Here is an 18,700-nt window from a genome sequence, read left to right on the forward strand (position 1 = left end):
TATACATTGAAAATTTAAATACATACTGAAACCAAATAGAACCTACGCACACGAATATTTGGAATAGCACCAAGGCCTCATATTTAACAAACCTCAAATCTTTTAGCCCAATAACAAAAGCTACTCGTGCCTAACTGTTAACTAGCACATACGGACCAATCACAAACGATTCCATGACAAATTAAAAATACATACACTTTCAGAAATGCCCCATGATCACAAAAATCAGGACCTTAAGCGTTCACTGAAGACTGGAGAGAATCTGGATCGGGCATTGACAGCACTAGGAGTCATTTATTGCTATTTATGGTTTATTGTTGTTACTTTAAATAATTATTAATTTTTTAAATTTGAATAACTCAAATAAAAATTATTTTTATGAGATTATAATCTTTAGTTTAACCAGCATTCAGTCAGAAAATGTAAAACAAAACTAAACTTCAGGATAAAAAATTGGATGCTTTACGTTTCAAGATACATATAATCCAAAAAGTCTAAAAAAAAAAAAAAAAAAAAAAAAAAAAAAAAAAAAAAAAACTTCTCCGAGACTGAAGCCACAATTTCCTATTAATTTATCATCACATTCACAGATTACCCTATAGTAATTTTCATTTTTTTTTTAGGATTCACATAATATTCAATAATTCCTTAACAGATTTTTATTAAATTGATTATCAATTAATCCAATTATAAACCTAACAATCTTAATTTTTTAAACATAAATTGCAAAATACTTTCATTATTGAACTATACCTGTACTTACGTACACCATAGTGTTGATTTTTTTTTCGGGTTTACGATGTATTACAGCTTGATTTCATTTTTGTATTAACTTCAGAGTTCATTAAATTCTTTTTTACGGAAACTTCCGAATAACGATAAAATCATCTTCGTCATCATCAGGACTTCGTTTATAGAAGTTTCTCTGAGCTTAGTAATAAAATAAAATAGAAGAAAAAATTAATTGTAGGAAGATGATCCGGGTGGGTGTCAATAAATGTACACAAACGTTAGAAAAACAATTTATTGTTAATGTATGATCATAATATTGTTATTACTTCTAAAAATTGTCATTTCACTATTTATTCCTCATTACTGTACATGTAATTAGTAATCTATTCATTTGTATATAATTTTTTTTTCTAGTTTCCTACTCCCTTTTTGTATCAATTTTTACTAGATATTATTTTTTTCATAACTTCATATGTATATTATTATAGTCTTATCATATCTTACAATGCTTGGATCTTGTTACTATTTAACTCTGACATGGACCTGCAAACTAGGGCAAAACATTGGATACTAATAAATTGTTTTTATGCTATTTTTGTACAGTCCTTTACCATCTTCCAACGATAAATTCAATCAGGACCAAGTAAAAATCTTCCAATTAAAAAAAATACCAATATTACAAATGGTGGATTACTATCGTTGCTACACTTACACATTGCATCTGCTCGAAGAAAGTCCACCCACCTCGAACCACCTGTGACGTATTAGCAGCAGTAACGAGAGGAGACCAGTTAGTAGCTATTAGTTACCACATGCCAGTGCCTTTCATCTGGCAAGCATATGGCGCCATATCCATGAGCAGTGCATCTCCGCCCTGACCATTCGCCGTCACATGTGTCACCCTTCTCTGTCGGCTAAGGCAAAAACCCCAGGCCACAGGATGCGGATCGCCCTCTTCTGGGAAACAATAACAGGACTTTTGTTGGCTTTTTAGTTTTTACCAGGACGTCGAGCATTGGCTGGCTGGGCAGAGGCTGGGTACGAGTAACATCCTGGTCTTTGTCATAAGAAGGCGAGGAACAAGAACATGAAGTCTGTTAGGCCTCGAAAACAGCTATTGTTCATTATCGCATTAAAAATAATAATACTAGTAAACTAAATAATAGTTTTAGTCATTCAGTAAGAGAAATAAGCCTCTTCATCAGCATAAAACAAGCTATATTTTATCTTTTGAGGAAATATATTCAACAAACATAATTAAAACTATCCAAAACGAAACATTCAAGAGAAATCAAAACACAAAATATGTTCTAAAATCCATATTTGAAAGTAGATGCAATTCCGTTTGTACATAACTAAAGAGTATTGTTTTTTAATCACGTATCGGCCTCTAAGGACTACGTGATTATCAATGGTTAGTCTTCTTTGGGGGTCTTGATTTTCTTTCTTCCCATCGCAGTTTCATGATCTTCGACTGCCTTTTTTTCTTTCTTCGGACCACTTCGTACTCATTTTTTTCCTCTTCCAATATTGGTGAGATTTTTCAATGTTTTCCTATAGGTATCTCTATTTAGACAGTCGGTATCTGAGATTTTAAGTCCCTTTAGTTCCTATAGTATCCACCCATGTTTTTGGAGCTAAATATTTTTTTTAAGATCTTCTTATTCCACTTTCCTCCTTCATCCTCTTCATGTGCCCATAGAACATCAGCCTTCTGATTCTCATATCGGTTTCCAGGTCTTTGATGTTTCTGTAGATCTCTTCGTTAGATCTTAACCTTCTTGTGTTTTCCTGGAGCCATAGATTTTTCTTAAGATCCTCCTCTCTATTTTTAACAGCTTTTCCAAGTTGAGAGTATTATTTCATAATATAAACTGTTAAAAATTATTAAAACACTTTAATAGGTCGCCCTCATTAAATTATTTATTTTAACTAATTATTTAATTTTAGGGAGTGCGGTGGCATAGTGGTAATGCACTGTGCATATATTACGTTATTTTGTCTGAAAAAGTAAGATTTTCATACTGTATTTTTAAGGAGACTAATACAAGAGAATTTAAAATTTTATTATAATTAAGAAAAAAATAATTTATTTTGCCCAAAATGAATGAAAAGCGTCTACGTTATAAAAATGTATAATATTTGTAATGATGAGAACATAGTCCCCGTGGATAACACATATGAGGAGAAGATGGCTGGGGGTGCGTTCAGAGAATAAGACAAATAAATTTTAAAAAACATACATAAAATCCTTGATGCTCCTTATTACGTCACAAATAAACTCATTCACAAAGACCTTAACATCCCATTTGTTGCAGATTTGACCCAAAACAGATATGCGTCTTTTTATTCCAAACTCCTTAACCATCCTAACCCATTAATTCTTAATCTTTCATCCTTAACAATCCCTGATAATCCTCCGAGGCGTCTGAAAAGAAGATGGCCACGGGACCTTCTAGTTTAAATTAATTTTTGAAGTACCACCAATGGGTGGTTCCTTCCCAAGATTTTCAAGTATATATGAAACATACTACATATTTACCTGTTGTATTATTTTGTACAGTTGTAAATTACAATAAATAAATAATAAAAAAAAAAAAATTATTCTTTAGTGCTAACGTTTCAGCCTGAATTTCTAGCCTTCGTCAGGGCTAAGAACAAAAACAAGATAACAACCAGTGAATTTATTTATATTCATTCTGTACAATTATTCACTTTAATCTATCCATATATCATTTATTCACTGGTTATTGTATTGGCTTTTTGTTCTTAGCCCTGATGAAGGCTAGAAATTCTGGCTGAATTGTTGGCACTAATAAATAAGTTTTTTAAAACCTATTTGTGTTATTCTCTGACCGCACTCCCAACCTTTTCTTCATATAATATTTATTGATACCTAATAAAATTGTAAAAATTTATTATCAATATTATTATATAAATTTAAATAAGTAGATGTGGTTCATTAGGTTTTATCCTTAGTCTTAGTGGTTGGTATTTAATAATTAACTTATTAAATTTATATAGCCTACTTAAACTATCTATTTAAGAAGCATTCACTATAATTTATATAATAAAAAAAAAAAAAAAAGAGTTTATCAGAAACTGATAGCAACAATTGAATTTGCGTTAACAGGTATTGACCGCAATTAACATATTCCAATAGTTGTTTAAATATATATCAATTACCCTATAATTGGATTTCTCATGTTTATAATTGTCTTAGGTTGCAGTATTGAATTATCCCTGCTTCTACATCGTGATGAACCTACCGACAATCGTAGCGAACGAAATTACTCAGTGTGAAATATCAGTAATGAGACCTTTCGAACTGCACCTGTGCGAGTCACCTGTCCGACCAGATGGAACGAGAAACACCAACCTGTCGCAGTTCCATCTGGCTATCTAGTGACTTATCTCCTACACGCTTCTCTCTCATGTGTTAGATTAAATTAATTAGAATTTAATGCAAATTGGAATATTTTTATGTGCCTTAATGGTATATTTATTATATAGTGCAATATAGTTTTCCTAAATTTCGATATCTTTGTGTCATTTTTATAATTTTCATAAAAATGGGTTAACCTGGTGTAAAAAAAAATTTATATGCAGAAAAACCTCTCCTTTCGGACAACTCTCTTCTACGGACTTTCTTTAACAGACGCGAACAGCTAATGTGACAAAAATAAAAATTTATCTTTCTGTACATACCATTAGAAAATAAAATCAAACTTCATGAAACTATATCGAATAATTTTATTTTTTGAGATAAATACGTATTTACATTTAAATATCTATATTAGATATGTATATATCTATATATCTATTACATGAGGAGATGGTTGGGGGTAAGGTCAGAGAATAGCACAAATGAGTTTTAAAAAACAAACTTATTTATTAGTGCTAACTTTTCGGCCAGGATTTTTAGCCTCTTCATCAGAGCTAAGAACAAAAAACAAATACAATAACCAGTGAATAAAGGATATATGGATAGATTAAAGTGAATAATTGTACAGAATGAATATAAATAAATTCAGTATTTATTCACTGGTTGTTATCTTGTTTTTGTTCTTAGCCCTGATGATGGCTAGAAATCCTGGCCGAAAAGTTAGCACTAATAAATAAGTTTGTTTTTTAACCTTATTTGTGTTATTCTCTGACCCCACCCCCAACCATCTTCTCCTCTTATGTATTACCCACGGACAACTTTGTTCTCATCATTATAAATATTATAGATTTTTATAACGTTATGGTCTTTTATACTCGCCATTTTCAAATATTTTTAAATTTACTCCAGTCAACATACCCCAAACATACAATTACTGGAAGTAATTGTAAGTTTTTAGTAAAACTTATGCTTATTTTCCTATAAACTGAGGTTATTTTCCTCGGAGCTTTTATATCGATAATACATAGATTATAATTATATAAATGATATATTTTGAAAAAAAAATTATATTACAATTAAAAAACAGAAATTCAGACGTTTTTCATTCATTTTGGACAAAATTAATTATTTTTTTGCTGAATTATAATGAAATTTTAAATTCCCATTTTATTGTCTCCTTAAAAAATACATTACTTTTTAAGAAAAAATAACGTAATTTTATTTTAACTTAATCAAAGATACAATAGAACCCCTAAATATGAATGAACAACGTCTTCATTTATATAATTCTTAATAATAATATATTTTTATTTAAATAAATCTTTTGTATAATCATAAATTATTAAGTAATGAATCTTCAGAAGAATATGGTAATAACATTCACAATAATAATAGTGATAAGAGTTAGTGAATTCCATGGTTTGAAGTGAATAACTGCTTATTAATCCATGATATTTGCCATATTATAGTTCGATTTATAATCAAAATAAAAAGTATAACAGATGGGACCTACGCCTGTTAACTACTGAGGCATTTCGAGCAGAACTATATCTTGTGGTTCAGGTGTGGACTTGTAGCGGAACTCTCACTTAACAGTTCCGTGACATTTTATCAGGAGTGTGGACTTACCTTAAAGCCCCATTTCCATATCACAGTTATCTATCGTGCAAGCAATATAACAGTGAGAAAGTAGGACCGTGCTTGTTTCGCGCTAACAGTAAACCTGACCTCAATGTAATGAATAAATGATAAAAAATAATTATTAAATACAACGACAACAATTTTCACGATAACAAATAGGGAACAAACAAGTCTATAAGTCATATATCCGTACCTGCCGTGAAGAAGTTGGTAACACGTTATCTTCATTGTAGGTACTAGTACAAGAGCCGGGAAGAAAAAAAGGCAGTTATCTCACCCCAATTTTTGATTACTTTAATGAAAACTATGTATAATTACTAGTAAAAATTAATAAGTCTGCCAAGTATAGGAAGGGGGAATTAATAATGGCGGCTGTTTCAAAACCTTAAAAAAACATTAATTTTTCATTCGGAGCTCTATATCTTGAAAACTACCAACAGCACTAGAAAATCTAAGAATACATTATTTAAAGAAGAGTAAATTTGCTGAAATATTAGCCCTAAAAGAGCTATTTACTTCCAATAGTTTTCTAGATATAGCTTTTTAAAAAGCAAAATTTCTTAAAAATCTTCTGAAAGATTAGTAGTTAGCTAATTTATTTTGAGAAATCTATATCTCAGGAACTATGAGACGTACAGATGTCTATTAGCACTGAAATTAAAGCTAGTTTAATGGAGTATAAATATGTTTATGACCTTTACCATCGTAGGAATAGTACTTTTCATGATATTTGCTAAAATAAATTGATTTATAGTTGTTCGGACAATAAGTTTGATTTATGAAAAACTTCATTTTAGAAACCACTGGATGTACTGATGTTTGCCAGCGCTCAAATTAAAGCTAGTTAAATTAACTACAAAATAGTTAATTACGTTTATCTTTGTAGGAGTGGTAGTTTTTATGATATTTGACAAAATAAACTCACAAAATGGTAATTTATAGTTGTTCGTATAAAATATTGTATTTTTAGAAAATATATCTCTAGATCCATAAGACACCCATATGTCTGCCAACACTCAAAATAAAGGAAATTTAACTTTCTATAAAGTAGTTTATCAAATTTATCTTCATAGAGGTAGTAGTTTTTATGATATTCACATATCAATTAATTTATTTTAGCAAATTTCATGTAAACTATTTCTCCTACAAAGATAAATTCATAAAATACTTTATAGCTCATTAAACTAGCTTTAATTTGAGTGCTAATAGACATCCGTACGTCAAATGGTTTTTGATACATAGATTTTTCAAAATAAATTCTCTAACTACTGATCTTTCATTAAGTCCCATACATTTTTATGAAATGTTGCTTTTTAAATAGCTATATCTCGAAAACCATTTAACGTAAATAACTCTATTAGGGCTCAAATTTTAGCAAATTTGCTCTTTTTTAAATGACGTTCTCTTAGGTTTTCTTGTATTGTTCTTACTTCTTGAGATATAGAGCTCCGAATGAAAAATTAGTTTTTTTTTTATCGCTTTGAAACAGCCGCCATTTTTTTTCCTCTACCTATACTTGGCAGACTCATGAATTTTGACTAGTAATTATACATAGTTTTCATTAAAATCAAAAATTGGGGTGAGATAACTGCCTTTTTTCTCCTCTTGGGTTCTTGTACTATACGGGATATTTGGTCTGTGTTATCTAGTTCTATCGATTGATAATTTACAGGTCTTGGGTTTTACGAGGATATAGTTTACTGTCAAGGCGTCTATATGTAACTGTTAATTGTCGCGCGTGGGCAGATAATTCAATGTACTACTAATTATTAAGCAATTCCTGAGAGTAAGACAGTAGTGCCCCTATTGCGCTGGTCGTAGTTTACAAGATGTTAATCAATATGACAGCTGTCAGTATCACTACTATTGCCAGTTTGGAATATTGACTTCACTTAACATAAAATAGAAAAAAAAACGACAGTAACAACAGATGAGTACCAAATCTTACTCATCAATTTTACGTTTAAAAGCCTCTACGCTCAAGATGGCAAAAAGCGGAAATTAATTTGAGAAAAGAAGCAGCAGATACCAGACCGGAAACATCTGTCGGTGGTTTGCATCTGGAAATCGAACTTATCGGACCGGCATCTTAGCGACACCTGGTCGTGGTCAGTGGCGGCTGGCTGATGTTCGAAGACCCAGTCCTTGTCTTTGTGTACCAGGTGGACGGCAGGCTACGAGGAAATTATCAGTCATAAAAATAGTAATTGAGTGATTATTTGATATTAAGCACAAAATTCGAGGCTGCAATTATGGAAGTTGCTAAGCTTAAACTAGTGGAAGTTTAGAAAGTGAAATTTATGAGTGTCATAAAGTTAACTTGATTCTCAATAGGTTCAACCACCATAAAAATTGATAATTATAAATAATGGTAGCCAGCTAGGCTTATGATCGACATCTGCTTCCAGTAATTCTCCTCATCCATAACTGAGCACCAAACAAAGCTAGCGGGCCACAGGTGTGTTACTGTACAACGCTTATTGGGAGGAGGCAAAATCTCAAATTCCTCAACTCACCAGAGGTCTGGGATGTCTTTGCTGAGATTTTCCCTTTTGCTAAACACATTTATAACTGCACTCCTTCCAATTTCGAATAGTATAACCTCTTTGAATAATGTTTTGCCAGAATATTCATAGTTTGATGTAGGTTCTCAAATCCCTAATTTTCCTAATTTCCGAAATTTCAAATTATTAGGGAGGTAGAATGACGTTACCTATCTACCCCATAACGACATTAACGATGGGCCATTTAATGACCAGTAAACAAGGTTACAATAGCACAGCTAATTGTTACAGAGGCCGCACTGGCTAAGTGAGTTGAGGTTCACCTTTATTTCGAGGCGGTCCCACGAAATGAAAACTCAACCGTCCCACTCAAGTTAAAATAGGTCTGTTACCCCCAAGGATTGCCTTCTGAAGCGACGCTGTCAGGGGCCATCCGTTCTAACACTGCAATCGCTTCCTGCCAAGAAGAAGAGCTTCAGTTCGTTTCACCTTGGAGCACCACCTATGTTTTCTCTAGTCAGATATGTTCATTTATTCAGTAAAATGTAAATATATCGATTTAATAAATAATTTTTTCAAAAAGAATATACTGAATTACAAAAAAGTAAGTTCTTTAACGAAGTGCCTCTAATCGGCCTTTTTATCGTAAGTAGAATCAATACTCCACCGATGGTGCTGTACCTACTTGGGACAGCAAATAAGGCATTCAGTATATTTGTCCAACTTATTTTTTGATATGAAGAGTCTTTACGCAATTTCCCTGTTGATAGCCTCCTCTTTCTTCTATGTTATATCCTTTAGTAGGCGGATAGTTATCCTCCGGGCTAACATACCCCTTCTATCTACAGGAATAGTACCCGGTAGAACGAAGTTACCTTCCTGCATGACCAGGCGGCTGGCGATGGACGAGATTACCATCCAAAGAGAAATTACGACTGTCACCACGTAAGTCGCTTCCTATCTGTTCACCTCCTAATCAACTATCTTACCTAAATTGAACACGCATTATCGAGCCTTCTGGTCAAGAATACCTAATATTATCTATTGGAGTCAGATATAACCCAACCAACTTGACACCTCCCTCTTTATCGTTGAAGATTGTAATAACTTTGGTTATTAATAGTACTTTTAAGATTTCCAGAAATAGTTCAAGGAGAAATAATCCTACTAGGAAAACTGGAAGACTTTGAGCCTCATGGGTAGGGGTAAGCCGCCCCTGAACAAACAATGATGAGTAGCATTATACATGTAATGTAATATTTGGGTAGTTAAACATGCCATAATTTCTTACATGGATGGATAGATGTGTAACAGACATGGATTTGTAATATATGTCCTAAGCAATCGTCTTCGTCATTAAGACAATTATTATTCTCTGTAGAATCGATTATTTTACGTTTAAAAATTAAGTAAGATTATATCCGCTCTTTTCTCTCGATAATATCGTAAGGTAATTATATTAATAGAGAGCCATATTGAGGACCTGAGAACAACTTGGGCCGATCTCATTAGGCCTAAGGCGGACAGAATATACCCATAACGGTAGGACAGCCACGCGCCAAGAATAATACCTGTTATTAGCAGTTATTGTTATCAGTGAAGTAGCAGGTGAGGAGCAGCTGCGAGGGGGGCCACCTGTTAAAACCTCATTACCAATATCGTCTGTATCCGCAACTTCCTACCCTCTTCCTTCTGTCTTACGGTTAATGATGATCGTTGCGGTCGCCATCTTGTCTCCCACAGGGTATGAACCCCATATTTTTGGGACTTAGGAACAACTAACTTGAAAATAAATGAATTATGGATAAACAGAGAAATGGTTAAATGTCACAGTCGACACAAAGAAGTAATAAAAAAGATCTGATAGAATTTTATTAGGATTTTCTCTACTTGCGGGATTGTTGAATCATTTCAAGTAGTTGGAGACACGAGTGCTGTGAAGAGGGTGGCATGGCGCGTGTTGAAGAGTATGTTTTTACTTAGTCATAAATTTTTGCGAGGAACCAAACTTTGTGGTGTTTCAATTTTGGGAAGACTTTTAAACCAGAAACTAGAAAAAAATCTGATGCAGTAAGCGCATCACATAATTTCGCTCACCGCCCTACTTTAGTTGAAATTAATTCTTGATAGTTTTAGATCAGACATTTTTATATTATTTTCTGTGGCAATACATTTCTATACTAACTTTCCAAACGAGCTGATTTTCATAAAAATACTTTTAATATTGTATTATTTCTGGTTAGAGAAATTTTTTGTTTAGCAAAAGTATGGCAGAAACATAAAAGTTTACTAAAATTTACATTCTGCTTAAAAGCTTTGTTATAGAATCTATATTGAAAACACTAAGAATAATTAAGAGTTAGTCGGCCGCCATTTTGAAACGAAATTGCTTATATTAATGAAGAGTTGCGGGCATCATACTGTGGTGACCAGTGACTTAGGTGGCAAATATGAAAAAATAGGTCCAATAGTCAAGAAGAAAAGCCTCGATTACACGAATTTTGAAACGTATAATCTCAAATTTTGAGGTGGGATTGATTTTTTTTTTTATTGAATAAAAACATGTATTAATGAAAAGAATAAGGCATAAAGGTGCTATGGAAAAAAAAATCTAGACGTCCATAAGTAGCAAAACAATACAAAACTGTCTTTAGTTAATAGACCACCTGACATCTATAGACCTACTTAGATCGATCTAGAGAATATTTAACTTTATTTTTTTAAAAGTATTTGTAGTAAGTTTGGGGTCCCCAAGGACCCCTCTGTCACCCGATTTTATGAAGAGTTGTAATGGCTTTACCCCTCCTTCCGTCGTAAATATTTTCTTGGTTCCTTCCTCTATTAAGTTATCCAATCCCGGCGTCCATCGTACATCTCTTATATCCTTCAATTTAAATCCCTTAGTGCATTCCCGCTCACAGCCTTCAGACTTACATGTTAACTGCTCATCGCACCGCAGCCTTTGGAAGATCTTTCCTTATCCGTTCCCCTTATTCTATTCCCTCCTTTATTCGTAGTTCTAATACCCTTCCAATCTTCAAATCATGTATCTTCGACTACATTCTGTTCACCCAATTCCTGAAGAATAACAATTGTAAGTTTCAAATAAGGTTTATATATTCTCTGTATTTTATGTTTCAGAATTTCATCCATATTTGTAAATGTGTATATTAGCAGAAATTGTACCTATTCATTTATTATTTTTAGTATAGTTGTATTTGATTTTTTTTTTCTTTTTATCTATTATCAGACATGTTAGTCATCTTATGTTTTATGATATGAAATATGGCGTTATTTTATTTGTTCTATTCATATTTTATATATTCTCTTAATTATTGTTGTTCATTTTTATATTTTCAAATTCATTCTTTTATTATATTTTAATTTCATTTTTATTTTGTATTTTACTCTTAAGCTCAACAGCCTAATTTTGACTTCTGTATATTATTCTAAGGGATCAATCCCAGAATAAATAAAGAATATTATTATTATTATTATTAAGTATACTAGTAAGTTGTTAATTTCAGTTGAAATGGCAAAATATTCTAATCTGGGGAGCCCCAATTTCTTAAATTTTCAAGGGTATCCAGTAGGTTAAATACAGCCCTAAATAGAAAGAGAACAGGAGTGAACTAGAAAAAAAAAAAAACTGAATAGTTAAAGATCCAGAAATGTTTAAGAAAAGTTCTTGAATCATAAATATTCCTCTTGTTGTTTTTGTATTTTCACATTATTATTTATACATAAAAACATAATTGCCTTAAATGAGTTCACAGTGTAATGGAGCACACATAGAAATTTTTTTTGGGGGGAAGAGAGAAAAATTGAAAAAGAATATACAACTCACCTGCTCCTGCTTTAATTATTTTAATACCTTGATTATAGGCATTATTTGTTCAGGGTGTGAAATACATACTTTAAACCATTTTAATTTGTTGTTCTGTCTGCCGAAATATAAAAATAAAAGAGTAAAAAGTGGTTTGTTGAGCAGGCCTTTAATTAATGCTACTTATTTGTCAGCTGCGCTATTGAATTAACTAGGAAAAAGGAAAATGGATTCACTTAAAGAGTCACAAGAAAAATAAAGCAGAAAAAAGTTTCAGAAGCACTTAAAAATCCGGAGATAATAAATAAATATATAGGGTGTCCAGAAAAAGTATGTGCAATTTAAAAGTTAAGTAAATTGAAAACTAAAGATCTAAAGGAAAACAATATATTTATTACCAATGCACGAATTAAAGAAAATTATTAAACAAATATAACACTGTTAACATTTCTTTACATAAAGGAATGAGAATTATTTTTTCATACAATAACAAAGAGACATATGGTGACTAGGCAATATACAATAGTATACTTTGAATAGCTGCTATTACAATACTGAATCATTCCTGGAATTTTATTACCAACAGAACCCTTTTTTTTTAAGTTCATTGTTAATGTGATGAGCATGATATGTTCTAGTAAAGGAACCATGGATGTTATCCAACAAAGGGCTCAATAATAATCAATCAATTGCTAATAAAATTCCATGAGCTGCATTGTAAAGCCCACCCTCCCATCTAGTATCTACATGTCTCTTAGTAATTAGGAGTAATGCTCACTCTTTTTTCCCAACATTTAGTCAATATAATTTTTTATAAATAATTTCTCATAACGCACACAAAAATAAATTGCTAACAGATAGATAGGTAGGGTGGTGGCCTCTCTGAATCAAGTCATGTTGGTTCAACCTTAATGTTTTCATCATCCTCTTGGAACCTGAACCTCTGTGGTTATTGATAACCAACAGAAGAATAGGTCGGCTATTGGGATCCTATCTCTATTAGAATTCACCAAAGCAAGGATAGTGTCATACAGCAGCAGTGCAGGTCTAAGCTGTGGAATACCTCTCAATCTTCTCCTGGAAAGATGATGTGATCAAATATGTTCACAGGATAGAAGGGTTCGGCAGGGATTATTGCGAACCTTCAAGTGAGCATTAAGAAAAACTCAATAGATGGAAGGCAATATTGAGGGATGTCATTATTCAGGAATGCTTACTACAATCAAAGGGTATATTACCTATAGAAATATTTATCCATTGTTCAGCCACAACTAGCAGCCAGATCAGTCAAACACAACTATTGGATGTCTTAATTCCTAGCTGAACATGAGGACATTAGTTCTCTTGCATAGCCTTGGAAAGGTTGTCGAACCCTGTACCCCAGTCGTGCTGTTCAGGAAACTGCCTATATATGGTTATGACATGACCTATGTTTGAACCACTGATAAGAGTCAAGCTAAAGAAGATTATTAAAGATGTTTCTATGGCCTTGATGAAGAATATTTAAAAAGAACTTCATGTATAGATGGAAGGAAATGGAAGCCATAGCCCATTGCAATATAGGAACTATGCGAAGAAGGCAGCAATTCGTCATTAGAAATGTAAGGATCACAGGATGTAACTGAAGTTGATAAAGGACTTCCTCAAACTAAAATGGAATGATTCATTTTAATTTTTTATACAATGAAATCAAACCCGCATATTGTTAAAAGGCAAGCCAAGGTGAAAAATAAAATATAAAGGTGTGTAGAATTCTGCAACTTCACCTATATAAAGATACCAGTCTTTTAAAGATATGGTGCAAATATAAGAGAATAACACAATAATAACCGCAAATAAATATACAATAATCGCATATATTTATAACTATTACATATTTATACAAGTAAATAAATGTACAAAAATAAATTCTGAATATACAACATTATTTCCATATTTTATTGCATAATGGAAGTAATACACTCCTAGGAAATAAATGAATCCACTGAAATGATTATATGAGTAAACTATGTAACTTCAAAGAATATGACACAAATTTTCAATGCTTTACTAGTGAAAATTAACAATTCATGGAGATTTCTTTTCTTTTGCATTTACCAAGAAAAATCTTAAATTAGTATTCAATCATCAGAGTTTTCCTCTACTATGATTTATGATTAAAAAATATCTATTTTATTAAGCTTTAGTTTCATATTTTAACAACATAGCAAGGATTTTTTAGCATAATTGATATACTTTTACATGGGCTAACAATAACAGATATATATATTCAAATAGCGACAAACACAAAGTTGTCATATAATGTAATAATAATTGAATACATTAAATATAAATGGACAAACGAGTAATTATTAAAGCAAAATATTGGATACAGGCAAATTTTAATATATATTATATCTTAAAAAATTTGTATCCAAAAATAATTTTTGATATAGAGCTTTCCTAATATAAATTTGTCAATTAATTATTAATTGTTTAAAGACACTTCAAATTTAAGAAGAAACAATAACCACGGTTACTTACGACAACATACTCAATTACAACAGGATTTATGAATAGTTTTAATAAATAAAATTTAAAAAAGTATTATAATGAATTTAGAAATCATCATTAGGACTCATTCTTTCGACTTCCTTATCTTCAGTTTAAGACACATAAAATTCAATCAGAATTATTTATTTTATTTTATATACATACCTGTATTTTTACTTTAAGATACTGACTGATACTGGCCTGAGATTATGATAATGATATGTGAAATAGATTGGAAGAAAGAGAGCATAGGCCATCACATGGTATAGAAACAATTTTATAAACCTGAAATTGATATGACCGGATCTAGGATAAAAAAGAAAAGTGGTTTGAGTTCAATGTTTTACAGAAAAAGAAAAATTTAAATACCAATAAAAATTATTACAAATTTAGGACTGCTCTAGAACTTTTTGTAACTCTAACAAAGCAGGTGCAATGTTTTTTGATACACATAAGATTTGGCCAATATTACAGTCATTTTTACCAATAAATGTAACAATCATTCCTTGTAGATCCATTTGAATTACCTGAAAATAAAAAATACTTTTTAACAAGAATCAAACTCAAAACAGGTGTAGTTTTTACTGATGTCTCTAAGCAATAAGAACATAATCCTTTATAATAAATGGAATTTGGTCCTGGTGCGGTCCAATAAAACTAAAATAGTAAATTGGTGTACTATTTTTATTTGAGCCAACCTTTCGCCCCATGTTGCAGGGCTTCGTCAGGGCTAAAAAAGATACTACATAAGTACAAAAGAAATTAGTGGAAAATAACAGGGTTATACAATGAAACCTAAAATTTAATAAGAAAAACTAAAGGTTATAAAAAATAAATGAAAACGGTAATAGTAACAGATAAAGAGAAGAAATATTAAAGAAAGTACAAATTAAGAGATGAAAAGGGATAAGAATAAAATCAAATGAAAATTAATGAGACAGAATTCATACCTGTTTTGATAAAAGTCAGAGTCAGAGTGAACCGTTTGTATTGGGAGAAGTGGGGATGGCAGTTAAGTACGTCACATAATGACGAAAATAATTTTAAAGTAAACAATGTAAAAAATATTAAAATTAGGTAAACAATAAATGATAATATACATAATAGAGGAGGAGAAGAAATATTTACAGAAATAGAAAATAAAGAAAAAGAAAAGAAAAAAAAAATTAAAATTTACATGGGTAGAAAAACAAAGAACATATAAAGTTAAAATAATGGGATACAATAAATGTAATGTTATGTGATACAACAAATGTTACTGTTACCTACTGGAAGATTACCGTTACTGAAAGATTACCATTACTGGAAGATTACTGTTACCGTTTTCATTTATTGTTTAGAAACTTTAATTTTTCTTATTACATTTTATGTTTCATTGTATACCCCTGTTATTTTCCACTAATTCTTTTTGTACTTATGTCTAGTGTTTGTATCTTTTTTAGCCTTGATGAAGCCCTGCAACGTGGGGCAAAAGGTTGGCTCAAATAAAAATAGTACACCAATTTACTATTTGAGTTTTATTTGACCGCACCCGGACCAAATTCCATTTATTGATACACGCGTTCAATCAGCAATCTTCCAATAATCCTTTATTTTTTAAATCATAAATTTTTAATTTTTCTTCTTGTTTTGTTATTGTTTGATTTTTTTTAAAATTAATTAAGTGCCTAATTCAATTGCTTAGCTAAAGTAATAACAATTGAATATTATTATTAGTATAGTTTTCTAGATAATTGATAATGTAATTTGGCATTTGAAGCTATAAGGTCTATAAGTAGAGGGAAAGAGCTTCACCAACTTGCTGACAAGGTGGAACACATAAGTACGCTAAGAAGTAACAAAGAAAAGTCCAGAAAAGCAATTCACGATTTGCTATAATTTGTCCTCATGTACCATTGAGAAACCACCGTATACCTCACAGTTAAGTGAGGATAAAAGGATTCTAAGTATACGATGTGGAAGCAGATGTAGAAACCAATGGAATAGCTTAAGGGTACAAATTGACTGAAATGAAATTTGGACAACATAGGATTTCCAGGACAGGGTTTACGCAATAGTGACACGAAGGTTTTCTAACAGCACAGCTGAAAATAATGGAATGATTATTTAGGGGGAAATGTGGCATTGGATCTAAGGAGGAAATTGGAACCGATAGCAATCCCTTGAGTTTTCAGAGTATTAAACCTTAATGTATTCAAGTTTAGATCTCCTTGAGGTCTTCCTGGATATTTGATATAATTTTACTAATACCAATAACTCAGAGAAAAGGATAAACAGATTAAAAAGATTATATTAGGTTTTTTGGCAGACAAATTTCCAAAATGTAATACAAAAAAGAAAATAAGTTTTCTAATCCATTATATAATTAGAGTAAGTTTTAAAGTTAATGCATTTAAGTCAATACTGCATTAAAAGTTTTTTTCTCCATCATTTCTAATTAAATCAAACAGAAATTTAAGAATGAAAAATACATAGACAACTAGAACCTATTAATTGGTGATCTGATTGACAGTTTATTATACTAGGGGTCTGGAAGCAGCTCATAGGCTCTTAAAAATGAGAACTAAGCATCTTATGATGGGAAACCACAACACCACTGGAACTGGGAAGTGTACAGTTCATATAAAGATTTTAATGTATTTTTCACAAACCAGAAGATGGCTAAAGACATTAATTTTAAGGACTATATATTGTATAGGTTTAAAGAAAGATTAAATAAAATAATAACTTATTATACTGGATTCTAATGACAATGTCAAGTGGAAATGGGGTGAAGCAGTCTCCACAGTCCCTGTGGTAAGCTATCACTACTCTGTAATTTAGTAACATTAAAATATCAACTCAGTGATAACAGTTACATTTTCATGTAGGCTATTTAAGCCTAAAATTGATATATCTGTTCTCCCTTATATATATATATATAACTTTATTTCCCATGTTATAATTGGTCATAGGTTTTAACACTACCTTTTAGTTAAACCCCTTCTACATAATATGGTTTTAAATTGAATATTAATCCAGAGGTTTCATGAAAATGTAAAGAGATGCGACACAGCTGCCAATCTCAAGATACTTCTACATACAAAGATTTGAATATTTTAATAATGAACACATATTATGATTAATGGAATATGGTCTAGGTGCGGTAAAAAAAAAAAGCTCAAATAGTAAATAATTATACTATTTTATTGAGCCAATGTTTCTCCCCACGTAGCAGGGCTTCGTCAGCCCCCACGTTTGACGGCAGTGATTTCACTTTGTCTTTGACTGCCGTCAAAACAGCCCTGACGAAACCCTGCAAGGTGGGGCAAAACTTTGGCTCAATAAAATAGTATAATTATTTACTATTTGAGTTTTTTTTTTTTTTTATTGCACCCAGACCATATTTCATTCATCTATACACACGGTCAATCAATAATCTTCCAGAACACATATTATGTAGGAAAATTCTTTGAAGTACAGGACTATAGTTTAATAAACAAAAGAATTACCTGGTAAGAAGTGTATAATGAAATGGTCGTATTATTTTCACCCATTCCTAATTTTTTCCCTTGAAACTGTGCCATTCCAAAAGTTGATAAAAATCCTGACCTTAATACAGTTTCAGGAATTTTCTGAGCACCAGCTAAAATAGAATCACAAACTGTCAAAACTAACTGATTGGAACTAACTTCAATTAATGTAAGGAATAAGTTACCTTTGATAATAGGAATACCATCTCTATCAGCAATCACAATGCACTCCAGACCTACAATCCTAAAGAAAAAAAATGATAAATAATTATATTGTAGATCAATACTATAAGACAAAAGAAACATTCTTCCGCGTTATTGAGAAAAGAATTATTTTAATAAGAATATAGTTATTTTATTGAAACTAACTTTTTTATCAAATCATCTAACACGTTGAGCATTGTAACTCAGCTTTGTATCCAAAAACCAGTAAAGTAAATTCTTACTAACAACGTAAGTGTAAAACCTTATTTGTAAACAACAGTAGGTTTCAAGTCCCGAGTGTTATAGAGACCAATCACAAAGAGCTAATATATACTCACAGTACACTGTGAAAACACACACATAT

General features: G+C 31.4%; 1 protein-coding gene across 3 annotated transcripts; it reads right to left on the bottom strand.

Annotated features, from left to right (window-relative positions):
* Positions 1-13,924: 13,924 nt before the first annotated feature.
* Lamtor3 (Late endosomal/lysosomal adaptor, MAPK and MTOR activator 3) lies at positions 13,925-18,630 on the bottom strand. 3 transcript variants are annotated; one of them, XM_014424821.2, is made up of 5 exons: positions 18,502-18,630; positions 18,318-18,376; positions 18,112-18,245; positions 15,006-15,147; positions 13,925-14,926 (listed from the first exon to the last, which is right to left on the bottom strand). In XM_014424821.2, exons 1-4 carry the CDS (start codon positions 18,531-18,533, stop codon positions 15,010-15,012), a joined length of 363 nt encoding a protein of 120 aa, XP_014280307.1. In that variant the 5' UTR covers positions 18,534-18,630; the 3' UTR covers positions 13,925-14,926; positions 15,006-15,009. The 3 variants fall into 3 exon arrangements, with proteins under 3 accessions (XP_014280307.1, XP_066903367.1, XP_014280306.1); XM_067047266.1 differs by having other exon boundaries at positions 13,925-14,905; positions 14,990-15,147; XM_014424820.2 differs by having other exon boundaries at positions 13,925-15,147.
* Between the last annotated feature and the right edge of the window lie 70 nt (positions 18,631-18,700).

Source organism: Halyomorpha halys, unplaced genomic scaffold (assembly GCF_000696795.3).
Source record: "Halyomorpha halys isolate HHAL.00 unplaced genomic scaffold, Hhal_1.1 Scaffold479.1, whole genome shotgun sequence".
Lineage (NCBI taxonomy): Eukaryota > Metazoa > Arthropoda > Insecta > Hemiptera > Pentatomidae > Halyomorpha > Halyomorpha halys.